General features: G+C 41.9%; 1 protein-coding gene across 1 annotated transcript in view; it reads right to left on the bottom strand.

Moving 5' to 3' along the window:
* Positions 1-12,496: 12,496 nt before the first annotated feature.
* The window catches only part of COL21A1 (collagen type XXI alpha 1 chain), an 84,987-nt gene continuing 78,612 nt past the window's right edge, over positions 12,497-18,871 (bottom strand). The window contains exons 28-30 of the mRNA XM_028722621.2: positions 18,265-18,465; positions 15,098-15,175; positions 12,497-13,858 (exon numbers count right to left, since the gene is read on the bottom strand). Of these exons, the coding sequence (XP_028578454.2) occupies positions 13,671-13,858; positions 15,098-15,175; positions 18,265-18,465 (467 nt within the window). The 3' untranslated portion in view covers positions 12,497-13,670. The remainder of the gene's footprint in view (positions 13,859-15,097; positions 15,176-18,264; positions 18,466-18,871) is intronic.

The raw sequence follows: 18,871 nt of genomic DNA, 5'->3' as shown, positions 1-18,871 counted from the left end.
TAATAGTCTCTGTGTGATTTAATTGAGTTTCATTCATTTATGGGCTTTTCATTACACAGATCATAACCTTCTACTGAAAAGCGGATTCACAATAATCCAAATACTTTCATTTAATTCCGAAACAGACTGTAACATTTACCATCAGCAGTAAACCTTTTGGCATCTCGCACTACTCAGAGATGCCAATTATTTCTTATTTCCCCTCCTGTTCCTTGTTTTGCACTAGGGTGGTATGAAAGCAGTAAACCGGGAGGTTTGCAAGAGGGTAATAAGAATGTCAACAACAATTAAAATGAGGCTTCTAGCCTTGACAGCTATAAAGAAAAACCTGGATAAAACATTAAGCCTCTGTAAACAATTAGATGGCATATAAAAACATCCAGGTATGCATGGGAGAAAACTGTTGGTTTTATTAAGGGCCTTTGGGGCATATATAGTGTTTATCCTGATTGGCCAAGGATCAGAATACTCAATGGCCTTTGACAGCCAGCCATTATTTGTGGCCACCATTTCCCAGAGTCCTCTGGCAAACACAGAAGACAGTGGAATGAGGGAGGGGGCAGCCCCTCACTTCTCACTAGGCTTTGCATACACAATGAAGTACCAAGATATTATTCTGGTTTGAATGTCTACAAAGCCCAGCCTGCTGAGAGGCTGGTTCTTCCTCTCCTCCAAGTCCTCTGCCAGAAGACTCAGGAAAGTGATGGGAACTGTCTTTTCCACCTGACGTGAGGTAAAAGACCTAATCTGAGATGCCTTGAAACAATGTGTGAGGGACTTGGGGGAGGGTGTCCATAGGAACATAGGAAGCTGCTTCACACTGGGTCAGACCACTGATGCATCTAGCTCATTATTGCCCGCACTGATTGGCAGAAGCTCTCCATGGTTTCAGGCAGAAGTCTCTCTCAGCTCCATCTGGAGATGCTGGAATTGAATTTTGGACCTTCAGCATGCAAGCAGATGCTTTCCTGCTGAGCTACAGCCAATCCCAGTGTGGTGCAGGCAGACACAGGGAAGGGTCAACGGCATTCACATAGTGTACTTGGACTTTCAAAACAGGATTCAGCATGGTACTTCACTGAAGGCTCCTGTGCAAGCATAGCAGTCATGGAATAAGAGGCAAGGTCTTCATGTGGATCAGGAAGCGGTAAAAAAACAGGAGGCAGTTGGAAGAATTAAATGAGCAGTTCTCCCAATGGAGGGAGGTTGAAAGAAGAGTCCCCCAAGGACCAGCCTTGGAGCCTGGGCTTTAAAACTTGCTCATAAATGACCTAGAGTTAGGGATGAGCACATCCAATTGGGGCATGTGCTATCTCAGTGAAGATCATGCCACTCTGCCTGGTTGCTAAGCTACACCTCCACTCGTTCCCTTTAACACAATTAACCCTTAAATTGCACACAGAATGATCTCTGCTGTTGCACTTCCAACATGTGTATGTTCTTAAATCTGAATGTGGAATCCTGCACCCCAAATCCTAGTTTAGAGTGTAATCAGAATCCCCCAGAAGTTGATAGCTGGGTGTTATGTACTGAGTTTGGATCCTAGAACAATAGGCAGGTAGGATCCTAAAAGGCAGCAACTTGATTGGTTTTCAGGAGTCGCCAAATCTGGCTCCAGGAGGAAGTGAATCAGCAACCTGTTTGGCCTGCAGAAGTAGCCCAATCAGGCTCCAGGAGGGGAGTTGAATCAGTCAGTCATGTGGGACCCATTGTGTAAATAATGTATATACTGTATAGCCAGAGGTTTTGGGGGGAAACTCACTCACTGATGACCATGAGCTGAAATCAACACTCAACTCCGAGTATATTTCACTGGGGGAGATTAGGATTTTAGGGTTGCCTTTCCATTGAGTTCAATCCCATCTTCCAGAACTAGCAGTTCCTCAGATGATGTGGTTGATTCACCACTCTGCTTTCCCCCAGCCACAAGCTAGGGTTGCTTTGCCAGCTGTAGAATGTGAGTGACCTTAGGTCAAAAATCCCCTTGTTGCCATCTGTAATAAGGATGGGGATGCATGGTCCTCTGAACATTGTTGGACTCCAACTCCCATCAGACCCAGCTCCCATGGCCAATTGTCAGGAATTGTGGAAGCTGCAGTCCAACAAGATATGAAGAGACATATACTAACCACCCCATTCTATAACATGAAGATAAAACTAGCCTTCTGTGGCATGGTTGTTAAAAATTTCTTAATGAAAATCTTGTTTTAAGAATTTCAGACTGTTTGCATGTTGTTGTTGTTTTTAAAAAAGGGCTATAGAATCAAATTGGAAGGGACACGAAGGTCATCTAGTCCAACCCTCAATACAGTGGTACCTCGGGTTACATACGCTTCAGGTTACAGACTCCGCTAACCCAGAAATATTACCTCAGGTTAAGAACTTTGCTTCAGGATGAGAACAGAAATCTTGCGGCAGCGGCACAGCGGCAGCAGGATGCCCCATTAGCTAAAGTGGTGCTTCAGGTTAAGAACAGTTTCAGGTTAAGAATGGACCTCCGGAACGAATTAAGTACTTAACCTGAGGTACCACTGTATGCGGTTCCCCATCCAATTTGAAACCATACTGGACCCTGCTTAGCTTTGCAAATTTACTAACAATTTTATTCCTGCAGTACTATATACCAAGGCTTTGGATTGAAGTTAATAAACTTTATATTAAAATCTTTGAATTATACGATTAGTCCAGAATGGATACGATTAGTCCAGATGGTGTTTGGAAGTGAAGTTAACAGTCTTTATATTGAAATAACTCCAATATGCCTCCTGTAAAAATGTTTTGTGTTATTTATTCCTGCTGGAGTTATTGTTGCTCCCTGCTGAAAAAGAGTAAACAACGTTTTCTCCATGGAACACTTGGAAACTCCTGTGTTCCGCAAATCCACATCAAGTGTAAAATACTAGTATTATCCTCCAAGTTCTCCTTAAAAGTCTAAAAGAGAACATCTTTAAGCAATAAATCTATCCCACTCCCACCCCCCGCTTCATTGTGGTCCATGGATATTTTCCATAGATGACTTTAGCAATGTCATAAATTGAAGACACGTCACATTTTATCTCTTAACAGTAAATGTGTTAACAGTTTGTCTAATTGCATTAGGCACATCAAAAGCACAGGATGACATCTAGGCTATGATTGTTTCATTTTTATTACTTATTCATTTCAGAAGCACCAGCTAACCCTAGCCAGTGGCCGCTCCCCTGCCCCCGAAGCCAGCTGTGGTTTCCAAAATGGTGCAATGTGTAATTGAAATATTGGCATGAGCAGTAAATTATTTGTTTTCTTGCCTTCCTGCCTTCCCCACCCCCTTCCCCGAAAACTCCTGCCATGCCATTGTATCCCATCAGAGATGTCGCAAATGGTAAAGCACTTTGCAAACCTAAAACTGTTACATAAATATTGCTCCTGTTTTGATAAATGTGAGATGAGAAATGCGAGAAAGCCAATAAACAGTATTGCATTAACCTTCAGAGGAAAGCTAGATAGACTCCTGTTTCACAACTTAAGAACCTCACACATGAAATTGTTTTTTCTTATGGGCACATTGAAACATCACCAGTTCCCAGAAAATAATTCCTGCCATCATAACAACTAGGCAAAATATATTTTAATTTGTCAACGCTTTATGCCTTATTGTCCCCAGGATCCCATAACTGATAATGATTTGTTGAAATGTTTGTTTAAAGCATTGTGCATGGAAGAACATTTTGTTATGCTTTCATAAATTGTAGCAGATCCAAATATTTCTCCTGGAAATTGAAGCCAAGTTTCTTCCAGTCCCGAAATTTCTTTACCTGACAAATTGGCAGTTCAGCTGATGTGCGCTTTCTGCTACCAGCGAACATTTGCTGTCAATGTTTGAGATTTGGGAACTAATATTCTAGTAGATTTCAGGTAAGACTTGAAGGAAGTTGCAGCACATTCCATATATCTGGTGCAAGGAGGGGGGCAATTTTTCAAACCCCTCCCATTCCTTCCTGTTAAGTTGTGCGTGAACATATCAGACAACACAGCGATTCTTCAAACAGCTCTTGTTTATTCAGAGGCCAGAACAGAACTGAACTGAAGGGTTTAGCCAGCCTGCTTATATAGAGCTCCAGTACAACATAACTGTAACAACTTTCTGTAACTATCCAATCACTGAACGTCACTTTTGATCCCTGATTTGCATATGTGGACCTGAACTATCTGCAGTATCCCCCTGCTGGCCCAGGGCGAGAACTTCAGTACATAACACTTCCCCATCTGCTTTGGAGGGTCCCCAACCCTTTGAAGTAGGTTGGGGGAGATCACCTCACCAAAATGTGGACCTGAACTATCTACAGTATCCCCCTGCTGGCCCAGGACGAGAACTTCAGTACATAACACTTCCCCATCTGCTTTGGAGGGTCCCCAACCCTTTGAAGTAGGTTGGGGGAGATCACCTCACCAAAATATGCCTCCTTCTCAGTTCCTTCTCTTAGCAGAGGGATGTCAGTTGAATACCATCCATTATCTACAGGTATTTGTCAGAGCCTTAGTTCAGAAGAAGCCCATTGCAATTATTTTGTCTCTAGAGTGAAGTTTACAACTTGGGACCTGAAACTTTCAGAAGACAAGGTGCGCCATACTGTCAGAATCGATTGCCACCCACATACTGGCAATGAATGGCAAAGAAAGTTTAGCCAAACAAGAAAACAATAGGGAGGAATCTAGGTAGATGCAAGAGCAGACATCCACTCACACAATAACACTTCCCCTTCCTTGCCTATCTGCTGAAACCTTCTGTGCCCCTCAATTCTGCTTCAGAGTGTCTCCCAATCTGGAGAAGACTGGCGGTCCATGTGGTTGGCCGTAGGTAGGGAGAAGAACGGAAGGAGAAGAGGAGGACCACAAACCTGTACTGTAAGCAAAAGTCCATTCTGTTCACAGAGAGACCCATTTGGACGTTACCCTCTGCGTACAGGTATGCTGTATTGTAACAAGAAGAAGAAGAAGAAGAAGAAGAAGAAGAAGAAGAAGAAGAAGAAGAAGAAGAAGAGGAGGAGGAGGAGGAGGAGGAGGAGGAGGAGGAGGAGGAGGAGGAGGAGGAGTTTGGATTTGATATCCCGCCTTTCACTCCCTTTAAGGAGTCTCAAAGCAGCTAACATTCTCCTTTCCCTTCCTCCCCCACAACAAACACTCTGTGAGGTGAGTGGGGCTGAGAGACTTCAAAGAAGTGTGACTGGCCCAAGGTCACCCAGCAGCTGCATGTGGAGGAGTGAAGACGTGAACCCGGTTCCCCAGATTACGAGACTACCGCTCTTAACCACTACACCATACTGGCTCTCATTTCCGTTGTCTGAAAAATAAGAAATAAAGTCCTGGTCTACACATGCTGCAGAATAAGGCAGAGCACGAGAAATGAAACAATAACATAATGATGTGGTAGAAATAAATGGCATCATTTCAGACTATAGGTGCTGGTGGGAAAACATCTAATGCTGATCTTTATTTTTGTTGAAAATGAACCTCTCCACCAGCTACAAAACTAACACCGCTGGGAGTGCGATGGGCTAAAATCACTCTCCATCTAAAGCTTTGTTTTACCTAGCAGAGAATTTTGGCTGGGAGTGAACATTTAAAAGTGGCACCTCCATCTGCAGGCTGACTTGGGACAACCCAATCTGCCATTTTAGAATGCTACGTTGCTTTGATCAGGCCAAAGAGGAGCTCAGAGAAGTGAATTCTTGGCAAGATGGGTCCTGAGAATTTGCTCAACACCGAAGTCTCTTAGAAACTAGAATACTCTTTTGCAGTATCCCAAGGGACAGCTCTTAAGAGGAAAACACACACAAACAAACATATAGTGTATTGGCCCGAATATAAGCCACACCTTTAAAATTGGAGGAGGGGGAAGAAAAAAAAAAGAAAAAATATCCGAATATAAGCCACTCCATTCCTCACTGCTCCTGGCTGCGTACTGGGTGGGGGAGGGGCTGCACTGCGTTGCCGGAGGCCTTTGGCTTTCCTCGCTCTCTCCCTTCCTGGCCTTGGTGGAGAGGCGGGCACCGCTTTGCTGTGCTCCTAGCACTATTTGCCCCACACTCCTGGCTGCACTTTAACTTTTTACGGTCAGAATTTGGGGGGAAAGTGAGGCTTCTATTCAGACCAATACGGTATTTGAACATATCTTCTTTCAAAACACACAATTGTCAATGTCTTTTGAGGTTTTTTTAAAGCTCATAACTATATCACAACATTCAGAGAATTGCATAATTTGAACCCACCTACCAGGTGGGGCAGTTCAGGTCAGTGTGTATCATAATTCACAAAATAAAATCCCACAAGCATTCCTACATCAGCAATCATTACTATAGTTTGAGCCTATTTTTAGATGCAGTGGTACCTCGGGTTAAGTACTTAATTCGTTCCGGAGGTCCGTTCTTAACCTGAAACTGTTCTTAACCTGAAGTATCACTTTAGATAATGGGGCCTCCTGCTGCTGCTGTGCCGCCAGAGCACGATTTCTGTTCTCATCCTGAAGCAAAGTTCTTAACCTGAAGCACTATTTCTGGGTTAGCGGAGTCTGTAACCTGAAGCGTATGTAACCCAAGGTACCACTGTACGTTGGCTTAATATTTGGTTTCTAGTCTAAATAATATACTTCATATTTTTGCAATGGTTTGGTTTTATGTTTTAAGGCTGGCTTTCACTCTTGCTGCAGTCAGTGGCTTGTAGACTACATTAATTTGCTCTTGCACAAGTTGCCCATAAAAGTTTCTCATCATAAGGCTAACAGAGTCATTAAGCAGCATCAGTTTTGCTACAGTAAAGGATCAAGAAAGGTCTTTTTCAAAAAATGAGAATGTGGAAATGTGAAAGCAGTCTGTTTCACATCTGATGTAAGTTTTGAGCATTTATCACCATGCCACTATACTTTTTATCATCTTCTCAATGATTGCCCTCTCCCATTTTCTGAGAAATAAATGTGAAACTACTGGAAGGATGTATAAAAAGTCATAGTTGGCTTTTCTAAAAAAGCAAACACTACTTAGGAACTTTTTGTTTTTACTGCCAATTTCCAACCAAGATATTAGATAGTGTTGCACTGGGATCCTTCTGATTTCTTGCCCGATTGTCCAGACCCTGTTCCTAGATGCCAGTTATTTCCTAGCACTCAGTAGAGTTATTTTCCTTCATCCTTTGCTATCTAAGGGGCCAAGTTCTTCAGGCCAAGTGAATGAATACTCTCTTCACAAATTAATACTTATGTGTTTATTTAAAATTTAGGAAAGCCCCAAAGCAAAACTGGTGCCACATTGCTACCAGTGGAAAAGATGATGAAACCTACAAAGGGGTTTGCTTGTTTGTTGGTTGGTTGGTTTTGGTTTGATGTTGTTTTTGGTAAAAATAAGAGCATGTTCCTACTGTTGGTAAGGATTTGACTCAAATCTCCATGTCTGCAAATACCAATTCCAGATGGTATTTACCTCACAAGATTCCTATCCCCATTAAAATAATCCTCATGGTACTTTGCTTTTTTTTTCATACATTGGAACACTCTTATTCTGAGTCAGACCATTGGTCAGTATTGTTTACACTGGCTGAAGGCTGCTTCAGATCTCTTAGAAAGTGGTATAACTGCCCCTCCACTAGTAGAGTCAAAGGTCCCTTGGTAGGACAACACATACAGAACTGAAGGTCTCCCACCTTTGAAAAGCTTCAGTGCGGTAGATGTCCTGTGAGATGTTCCACTGGTGATGATGGGCTTTGAGCTGTCGTCAACAAAGTTGTGGCATTCATGCAAGGACTTCCGTTTGCATGGCAGGGCTTTCTCTCCCCACCCACCCTCCATCCCAATTTTCCACTGAAATCTTTTCTGGGGTTTTTCATATAATAATAATAATTTATTATTTATAACCCACCAATCTGGCTGAGTTTCCCCAACCACTCTGGGTGGCTCCCAACAGAATTAAAAGCACAATAAAACATCAGACATTAAAAACTTCCCTAAACAGATGTCTTCTAAAAGTCAGATACCCAGCCAGATGTGCAGGATGTAAGTAATAAATTGTTGTTGTTTATTTCCTTAACATCTTATAGGAGGCCATTCCACAGGGTGGGTGCCATTACCGAGAAGGCCTTCTGCCACAGCTCTCTGGAACAGATGGGGGGTGCAGGTGGCTTGCAAAGAGAGGACTTGGGGGGGGGGAGTTCCACTGTGCAAGTGGAAGTCTTTTTCTCGGACAGAATGACCTCACTGGATACAACCATTTTTTTTGCATCTGATATTTTATATATTTCTTATTGTGTGTTATGTTGGTCCTTACATTGCAACCCACCCTGTAAAAGGTAGGCTTATAAACTGTAGAAAATAAAGAACCATGAGATATTCTCTGAAAAAGACCATCGGCACATGCATGAAATGAGTTCTCAAATCTGACACTGTGAAAGAGATTTCCAGGCTGAGCCACACTGAGCTGTCACTGAGATTAAGCTCTGCCAGCATCATGTACACCAAGATGTATGTCTACAAGCTGCCAGTTAGACATATGTCTACAGGCTGCATCAGAAGCCTATTCCAGAACCTGTCCAAGGGCGTACTGAAGACAAAACTCCCAGCTCCTTAGTATTAAAATGTTCAACTTTGATCTTAGTTCCTCCTCTATGTAGTCCCTTGGGGAAAGAACGTAGTTCAGTGACAGATCATGTTTTGCCTACAGGTCTCGGGGCTCAACTTTGTCTGTTCCAATTTTATTTTCAAGGGGAATAAATGTGCTTAAGTTCTACTTGAGATGCACCTAGTGGTTGAGGGGGGGGCAGGCAATCTTTTTTTTCTGATTTCTCCCCCCTTAAGTCCCCAGCACCACCTCCCATCCGAACTCTTTGGATCAGATTTTTAGTGGACATAGCGGCCTATTGTGAAGTGGGGAATAGATACCAAAATTGCTTTCTTCCACTGTTTTGCAGGCAAGATTTCTCAATGAGACTTACTACCAAGTAAATGTATAACGGATTGCACCTAAAACTGCTTAACTTTGGCTGCTGTGTGCCCCCGATATGTAGAATAACCATAAGCTTTTGGTTACATCAGAAATCTTTGGTCCAAACATATGAATAAAAATTGAACCTTCATTCAAATCTTTATTTTTGCATAAAATTTATGTGGTTTAAGCTAAACGGCAAAAAGCACAATATTGTTTCTGAATTTATGGTTTTGCTGTGGTTGCCATTGGAATGTTCCTTTTGGAGTCCAGAAATGATGGACATAAATAGAACTTTTAGTTATTTGGTGTTTCTTTGTTTTGTACTGATCTTTTTAAAGGATGTTTTGCTTCAGAATATTAAAATCCAAGGCAATTACAGGCTGAAGCATTCCAGATAAATACTTTGAAATTTAATGAAATAAATACTTTTTAGAAGTACAGAGGGGGAAATTATAAAGAGTGGTGTTCCACATTAATTATACTCAAGATCAGACCAGTGAAATCAATCAACTTAAATTACTAGTTTATTTATTTCATTGGGTCTACTACCCACAGTATGATTTACATTGATAACAGTCAAATAAATGTCAGCAAACGGACATCTCTTCTATTGAAATGTCACTGCTTCTAACTCAAAACCACACTCCCTGAAGGCTTGCAATTACCCACCAAATACAGGAAAAACCAATTCCTCATGAACGCTACAGTGAGGAAAGCAAGCTTAATGACTGATATTGCTACGCAGAAGAGCTTTCTGCCAGGAAAGAAAACCCTACATGGCTAAGCAGTGGAAAGATCAGTCTGTGTAATTATTAGGACATTTGTAATTGTAATTAGTCCACAATTACAATTGTCAGTTCAACAGCCCATATTAAGTTGCAACTCAGACATTATGAAAGCCAAGAAATAGTTGGCATGTACAAAGCTAGCACAATTTGCAACGTTAACATTCCTTTGCATGTCTTTTTTGTTGTGGTTTGTATTGGCTCGTTGAGCAATTGGCTCGTATGGATTGCGTTTTACACAGCCTGAGTGTTGTTTTTAGTGATCGTCATGGAATGCTGGTATCTGTGCAACAATATTATGCTACCACTGGCCTTTCGAAATTGTGTTTTTGTGTAGTGAGGTTGATAGTATGGCAAGAAGGAAGATAGGCTTCATTATTCGTGGACTGATTGCCGCAAGTTTGCAATCATGCAGTTCTGTTTAATGGATATGCCCATCTGCACACAAATAAGATCACCAAGACCAACCTATTTTTGTTATGATTAGCACACCTATATTAAAAATGCCAGGCTATTCAGAGGGGAAAGAGCAAGTTAGCTGCAAGGCCCCAATCTGGTATGTGCTCGTAAACTGGATCAGAGCCTGTATCAGTTTCCTCTCCAAAATCCCCCGACTGCTATTATGGGGAACAACTGACCACAGTCTGTGCCACAGGGCTTTGTTTTGCTGCCATCTGCTGGATATCACATATGAAGGAGCACAAAGGATCTATGCCTAGTACCTTTTATTCTCTGGTCAGAAAAAGAAAAACGCATCCAGACACTGACATTTGAAGATGTAGGATTTACATTTTAAGAAACAGAATTGAGAAAAGCATAATATCTGGACAGCTCCAGAGCTTGATTCAACTGGATTCTTCACTGCGTATTCTATAAATTTGCATTCGAAGTGGCAAACAATTACGATGAAAATTAAAAAAATAATTATGCATTTTTAACCAAACTAACTGCACCAATAACATTCTCAATCAGTATTAAATAGCACCTGTCAGAAACCCATTTAAAAATATTAATCGGACTGAATAATCGTACTTTCAGTGTTTGACAAATCTGTAATTACAGACTTGAAGCCCACAGACAAAATGGTCCCCTGGTTCTATGGAAACAGCTCCTTTGCAGCAATCAGTCTTCCATTGCCTGTACAGCTTTTTCTTGCTCATAGCGTATTTCTACTCCTGTTTCTAGGCTATGTGCAGTTTATCTACAATTCCCCTTTCTCTTTGGTTCCTCTCTTCTTCAATACCCCCCCCATCTGCCAATCTTCTTTAAAGGACACTCCCCACTTCACACAACCTTTCTCTGTATTTCTGCAGACTTACTACCTGCTTTGTCAAGGGGGTCTGTGGGATTTTGGAGCAGCATTTTGTATATTGTGTCCCTCTACTGTCGGGAGGTTTTCAAAGGTGGTCAAGGGCCTAGTGGCTGCTGATTTTACTGATGGATTGTTTAAGAAGGCATGAAGTTGATGATGTGTTAGCCAAGGTATTTGGGTGTCCCCCAGTTTGTTGTGTGTTTCTTGTGTTGGTATGGGTTTGTTGTTTTTGTAGCAGTCTTTTAGACAGTGTAGACCAGCGGTCAGAAACCTAAGGCCCATGGGCCAGAAGCGGCCCGCAGAGGTCATTTGACCGGCCCCGAGCCGCCCCCGAACAGATCTGCCCGCTCACATACTGCACTAAAGCAGCGCAGCGTGGGGACTCACTTCCGTGGCGCCGAAAATCGCATCTGAAAATCGGGGGGGTGCGCGATCCGGCCCACAGAGGGATCTCTGCGGGACCGATCTGACCCAGGCAAGATAAACCTTGGTGACCCCTGGTGTAGACCTTTGGTTTGCCAGGTTTTTATCTGGAGGTTTTGTGCTGCATGTTGGAATAGTGGGTGATAGGCCAGGGGGGTTAGTGGGGATGGGGATAGCCATAGCGATAATTTGCCTACTTTTCCCTTCCATGATTTAAGCATGGACTGTGTGAACCTGTTCAGTGTTGTGGGGATTTTCTTTAGTTTGTTCTAGAGAAATGGGTATGCTGTTGTGGGGATGTTCAGGTGGGTTGCGGGAGGTGTACAGATTGGAGTAAAATTCAGCAAATTCTGAGGTTATTTATTTTGGCAGAGAATGTTATGTTACGGTCTTTTTTTAGTGACGCAATGTATTCTTGTTTTATTTTTCCCTGCATCTGTTTGCTAATAGACTGGAGTTCTTCCCTCCATATTCGTAAAAGCATTGTTTAGAGTATAGGATGTTAATCATTGTTCTAGAGAGTCAATGTCCCTTCTTTTTCGTTCTATTAAGTAGCTTTTTGGTTCCTGTTTGTAGTTTGATGAGAGGGTTGTAATTTGTTGTTCTAATTTACCAATTTTTGAGGAGCTGTTTTTTAAGGGATGCCCTCTCCTTTATGCAGGCACGTCTGATTACTGCTTTCATTGTGTCCCCAGGGGGTGGGGAGTGTTATGTCACCTACATCATTGTCCATAAAGTAGTTTTGAAGAGACTCTTTTTAGCTATTTGGTTTGTGGTTAGGATGGGGCTGAAGGACCATGATGGGGGTAGTTTGTGCTTCCTCTCCTGAGGGTAGCGTCTACTGGGGCGTGGTCTGTGATTTTAATGTTACCAGTGTTTGTTGTTTCTACCAGGGGGAATCAGGCCTTGTGTGACCAGAATGCTGTCCAGTTTGGACATTGTTGTCTTTATCTTGTTGGTATGCAGTTGGGTGAATAATGTTCTGTAGAACATAATTCACATGAATAATAAAAACTCAGCTCAACAAGTGAAAAAATTGCTTTTATTACCACAAAATCTTAAAAAAAACTTTTTACCTTGAATGTCAAGCATATTACTAATGACAGAAAACAACAACAACAAAAGGCCAGTTATAAAGCTTTGCGTAGGTGCAATAAAAGACTTTTTGCGTTAAAGCTTAAAATAGCGTCAACTTCGGATAGAAATTGTACAACTGAATTTATGAGGATGCCAGCAGTGCTTCTTGATTGCATCTTGTTTTACAAAATAAACACAGAAATGCCTTAATTAAAATGTACAAAGAAGCAGCATAAAGAACACTGTAGTTATGTAGTAAGCATAAAGCACAGCTTGTAAACTTTTGTCTGACAACCGCAGTCCTATGGAGCATAGCAAAAACACCCAGTTCTATAGTCAGCTGAAAAAAATTAAATATGGTTAAGCTTGGTTGTGCAACAGTATGATAAAAAAAAATTGGCCATAATATAATTAGAAACCTTTTTTATATATAAAAAATGCATTTTTAAGTTTTTTAAGGTGCCTCTGGAGGTTTCTTTACTTGTAGATGGAAACGTATAATTGGATAGTTGCATGGTAATTTTGAGGACAACATGGGGGTTGTTGTTTTTTATAAAAAAGACTTGGATTCATACATTTTTCAAAAGAAAACGGTTAACCAGAAAAATATGAAACATACACAAATGGATGAAATCGACAAACGAAATAAAAACCAGCCATGTTCCATTAAAATTCAGATGCTGCATATTTAGGCTGGATAGAAAATACTTCACAGTGGTATACAGCTGATCATGAAACATCGAGGACCCAATCCGGCTTCCAGCAGTGTTGCCAATGGACTTCAACAGTATCATTCCGTTAAAATTCACTCTCCAATCCAGATAAAGCTAGTCATGACTGATAGCAATGGGATTTAAATAAAAGACAACTATGTGGTTTCATTGTATTTAAATGTACAGTGATAACTAAGCTTAACTGGGTGGGGGAGCATGTTATTTGATCAGCCCATAGGCCCAACACATATTTAGAGTCTTAAATTTAATATGGAATATTTTACCATATTACATTACACATCAGAGGTACTTTAGTTTCTGGGAAAGAGGATTATTGCCAGTCATCTTCCTGAGACTTGAAAGATTGTTGAAGACAAGCACCAGGTCTAGTCTGCCACTAACACATCCCAAATTAATAGTTTGGTCCTTTTCTAAACGGATCTCTTCCTACAATTACACTAAAGCATAAAGACGGGTCACAGATGCCAGGTGGTCCAGTTTGTCCAGGATTTCCAGGATTTCCACGGTCTCCATCTTTACCTGGCTTCCCAGGTTCTCCACGATATCCTTCTTTACTTATCCCAGGTGGACCTTCAGGACCTTTAACAATATATGAAATATATACATGGAGTGTGTTTAGTGCCGGTAAGGTATTACAATTTGTTAAAGATTTCTAGCATGATCCACCCTGCCTGATTAAGTATTTACTTTTTTATGTTTAAAGGTGCTGACGTGAATAACACATGAAAGTGCCTTGGTTGTTGCAGTAAGAGAGGAGTCTGTGCCACCCTGGCAGCCCTAGTAGTGCCACAGGAGCATTGTCCAGAAAGCTGATGTCCGTCATCCCTGAGCAAAAAGAACTGGAGCTCTGCTAAGGTGCAGCAGTGGACTTGATGTGCATCAATAAAGTGAGATGGCATCCTGGTAAGACAATGTTTGTGAGCAGTTCCCAGATCTGATAAATAGACCAGCTGCCTGCCTTGGATGGGGTTACACTGCTCCTTGAGGAGCAGATATGTAGCTTGGGAATGCTCCTGGTTTCCTCTTTGTCACCGGAGGCCCAGGTAGCTTCATAGTGTATTCTGCAAGCTTTGACCACTGTGGCAGCTCCGGTTGTTTCTGAATTGGGATAGTTTAACTTTGGTAGTTGAGGCACTGGTTTTTTACTGGATTACTGCAATGCAACCTTATGTGGAGCTTTCCTTAAGGTTAGCCTGGGCACTGTAGCTAGTGCAGAATGCTGCAGAAAGAAGGGATTGCCCTACTGACAGTACATAAAACCTGTGGTGAAAGAGCAGCACTGGTTGCCAACAGGCACTGCAGGGGTTTTGATGAGATGAACTTGGGGTCCCTTTCCAACTCTACAGTACTATGCCTCTATGTGGAGACCTGTCCAACTTGGGACATAGATACCTCTGGAAGCACCTTAGCTTGTTTACTCCAGCCTAGTCACTTTGATCCTCGGGCAGGATACCTTTCATAGTGCCATAAGCTTCCAAGCCTTGTGCCCACTAAGACCAGGGCCTTTAATGTGGCAGCACCTGCCCCCTGGATTACCCTCCCAATGATAATCAGGAAGGCAGCTACGATACTGGTACTAAGGTGCCTACTTAAAATTCATCTGTTCACCCAGCTTTTCCCTGAGGAACAACCAGCTATGTAGATGCATTAAGATGATCTACTGATTTGATTTTTAAATTCCAAGCCGCAGTACTGATGGCTGCTTCTGTGGAAAAGTCCCACTAAAGCCAACGTAAGTGACTCTTTGAAAGGGTCAGCTAAGAAGTGCAATCTTAGAGCACGTTAGCTCCAAAGCTTTCTGGCTTCTCCAAACAATACCTGGAGGTCCTGGAGGTCCTTGCATCCCAGGGACCCCAACTCCTTGGCTTCCTTTAGCTCCATTTTTTCCTGGTAGTCCTGTAAAGTGCCAGACATAAAATACATATTGTCAGTAGTTCCCAAAGTGTGCACTAAGACATACCGGTGTACTGGGGGGGGGGCGAATTCCCATAAGCTCAGAGTTCCTATTTTGGCATGACTGAACACTATCACCCTGCCTCCATCTAATTAGGTTCTGAAGGGGAAATTATGCTGCTTTTCTGCATTGGGTGTGATTTGACCATTGAACCACTTTGCATGAAAACATGCATCAGAATTCTGCAGCATCAGAGGAGGCTGTCTGCCTGAGTCACTGTTCTGGTGTCACCTCCTGCCAATCAGAGATGTGCCAAAATCAGTAATTTCTGCAGAAATGCAGTGATGGGCTTTTCTGAGTGCTGGTAAGTTTCACATTATAAAAATATCCTTTGGCCCTGTAAAAATCAAGTGTGCCTCCAATTTTAATTCAGGAACAAAGTGTGTCAACATGTATCAGGAGTATATGGTACTGTTTTTTTAAGGATAGAAAGGCAGAATTAGAGAGGCGACATATGATATAATTGTGCCCTAGGACTTAGGAGACTGGAGTGAAAATCCCAACTGGAAGCTCAATGGGTGACTCTGGGCTCACACTCAGTCGTAACCTTCCTCACAGGATTGTCGTGAGGATCAAATGAAGGAAACAGTTCTGAGATATAAACACAATATTGTATATTTATACTGTATAAACACAATAAATAAAATAACTATCATGATGGAAGAGGCTAAGATCATAAGTGGTGTGGAAATATTTCACATGCATTGAAGACAGATGATCATCAGATAAAAATTCTGAAATGTGAAACAGACAAAATTGTATCCACACTGCACATTGTAATTACTGTTTATGTCTTCAGACCACATACTTCAATTAACGATGTGCTTAAAATTATCTAGTGGTTCAGGGATATATTACATTTTAAAAACTGTAAAAGTAGAAGGCAACAATAATAACTGAAGAAGTACTCAGTTCATGTAATGACCATTGGAGAAGAAGGTTCAAGTTCTAAGAAAAAACTTTGAGAAAAATGACAGCTACTGAATAAGAACATTGTTATTGCTGCATAACAATCTCAGTACACTTGGGTAATCTTTAATATAAAAGGTAAGTAGGCCTCTACTAGATTCTATTGTAAGATACAGGCTGTAACCCTACACCAGGCACCCCCAAACTCAGCCCTCCAGATGTTTTGAGACTATAATTCCCACCATCCCTGACCGCTGGTCCTGTTAGCTAGGGATGATGGGAGTTGTAGTCCCAAAACATCTGGAGGGCCGAGTTTGGGGATGCCTGTTCTACACCCACTTGCTTCAGAGTAATCCCCACTGCACTCTATGGGGTTTACTTCTGAGTAGACATATGTAAAAATTTGTTCCTTAATAGGGTTGGGCTGTTTTAATAGTGTTGCGTTTTGTTTTTGGTTGTTCATGGTTTGGTTTGGTTTTACTGTTATTATCGTAACTGAAGTTCAGAAGTTTATAGTAGCTCTTTAAACAGATTAAAAATATACCGGTAGGTTCTGGTGGTTTTGCTTTCATCAAAGATATTTTCCACATAATTGCTCCCTCTTGGCTAATGAAGAAAAGAGCTCTCATGGGGTAAGTGGCAGATTTCCCAGGCTTTCCAGCTTAAAACATATGCACCCAATTCCTCAAGTAAGTGGAATAAAAATTAAAAGGACAGGGGGAGAATGAATCTGTCCCCAAATTTCCCTTAGAACCCCCAGTTCGGGGCCTCATCCAGCCTACCAATGCATTTTTCCCCTTCCTCCCCTGATCCCACCAAATTTGGTGGCAGTAGCAACAAATAATTGCATATAGATATATTTAAAACAGACACAATGCTGGGGTATGTAGAGCCCAGCACCCTGATGGGGATACAAATCACCACCTCCCCAGTCATCTTATTGATGTCATAAATAGAGGGGAGTGATACATCCCTCTTTCTCAGCTGATTAGCATGAAGGACTGGCTGCCTAGCTGGGTGTGCATGTGTTCAAGTAGGAGCGTGGGGTGTGGTCACACCTACATTCAGCCACACTCATTGCTGCCATGTGACCCTCAGAAGGAGTGCCTGTGGTCCCTGAGCCAAAAAAAGTTTAGCCGCCAATGTCCTAGAAAAACGGTGCATATGAAACTGTACAATTCAAATGAATACACACACAACAGCAGACAATGCCTGAAGCAATGTTACAGAAGCACTATTTCTTTATTTGATCAATTTGCCTGTCAATAGAATGGGCAAACGCATGTGTTTTAACGAACAAAGCCCAAACTGAGACAGTTTAAAAGATAGTAACACTTTCATTTCTCTTGATTTAGACCTTCCTCCTAGTATCCTAATGGATATGATAGGATTGAACCATGAAAGGAACAGGATTCGGAAATGTAAACCTTCATGCACTTCCAATTAAAGTGTTAATGTAATCCTCCTACTAATGGTAAGCAGAGCTATGTGCAACCATTTCACCACAATTTTTGGTTCATGGAACATATTTTGGGGGAGGGGGCAAACAATATAATCTACATTTTTTCAGCAGTTGGTTAGGTGGAGGGTAAGATATTCCTTCACTAAAATAGAACCCCATCTTTAGTAAAAGACACTGTCTTAAAAAACAGACAATCAGAATGTTTAAAGCAGCAGCTCTGTAGAAACTTGCTAGTCCATTGTGCCTGATGTGAAGACAGTATGGTGAAGATTATAATTCAAAGGCCCTAAATCCCTCTGCAGGTAGCTTTCCAAATATGCATACTTATTTGGGTTTCAGCTCCATTCAGACAGCAAGATATACTTCCAAGCTATAGAATAGCAATCGTATTACAGACTTATTTCATGGTTAGTTCCATTGAAGTGTGGGCAATAACACAAAATTCTCCTTCTGAAACCCTAGAGAGCCACTGCCCACCAGTGTAGACCACACTGAGTTAGATGGACTTAAGGCAGCTTCAATCCCTTTGAGTTTTTTAATAAGAGAAGAAGAGGAGCCAGATTGAGAATGGAGAGATAATTCCTCCAGTTCAATTCCTATTCAGTACAGATCTCTAGGCTGGAAAGAGAATTTTGTTTCATGAGGCATACAGACAATTACCTTTTGGTCCACGAGATCCATGACGCCCAGGAGCTCCTGTCAGGCCCGGAACACCATCATTTCCTGGCAAGCCAGGAAATCCTCGAGGACCTTCTTGGCCAGGTGGGCCTGGTGGACCAGGAGGCCCTGGGGAAGGGCCATGAGACTGGCAGTGATCACAGTGTTGTAGCCTCCCATTCTGAAGTATTGTAGGCAACTGGGCTAAGGGGAATTCAGATAAAAATGCTTAGACCAAAGGCAGCATATCCTCACCATCAATACACAAGCTAACCAAACCATATCAAATTGTTTGAAAATATTATTGCATCTTGGTCAAATTGAGATCTAGTTATGGCAAGTAATTAAAAAAGCTCCACTTATTACAGTGGGAGATTTATGCACATGCTCACCCCTTGAGATCAGTCAGATTTAAATTTCCTTAGTTTTGACTGTGTCATGCCCACCATGTATTCCCTTTAAACCTCTGCACACTGTAGAGCAGGGGGGGGGGAGAACCTCCAGTTCACAGGCCAGATTTGGCCAACCTGTTCTCCCCACTTGGCCTGCAAGGCTCTTCCAGGAAAGCCACGCTCACCTGCTCTATCCCTGAAGTCATATATGATGAATG

Source organism: Podarcis muralis, chromosome 3 (genome assembly GCF_964188315.1).
Source record: "Podarcis muralis chromosome 3, rPodMur119.hap1.1, whole genome shotgun sequence".
NCBI lineage: Eukaryota > Metazoa > Chordata > Lepidosauria > Squamata > Lacertidae > Podarcis > Podarcis muralis.
Note: the sequence above shows the minus strand (reverse complement) of the source record. Positions and strands in the feature narration are given on the sequence as shown.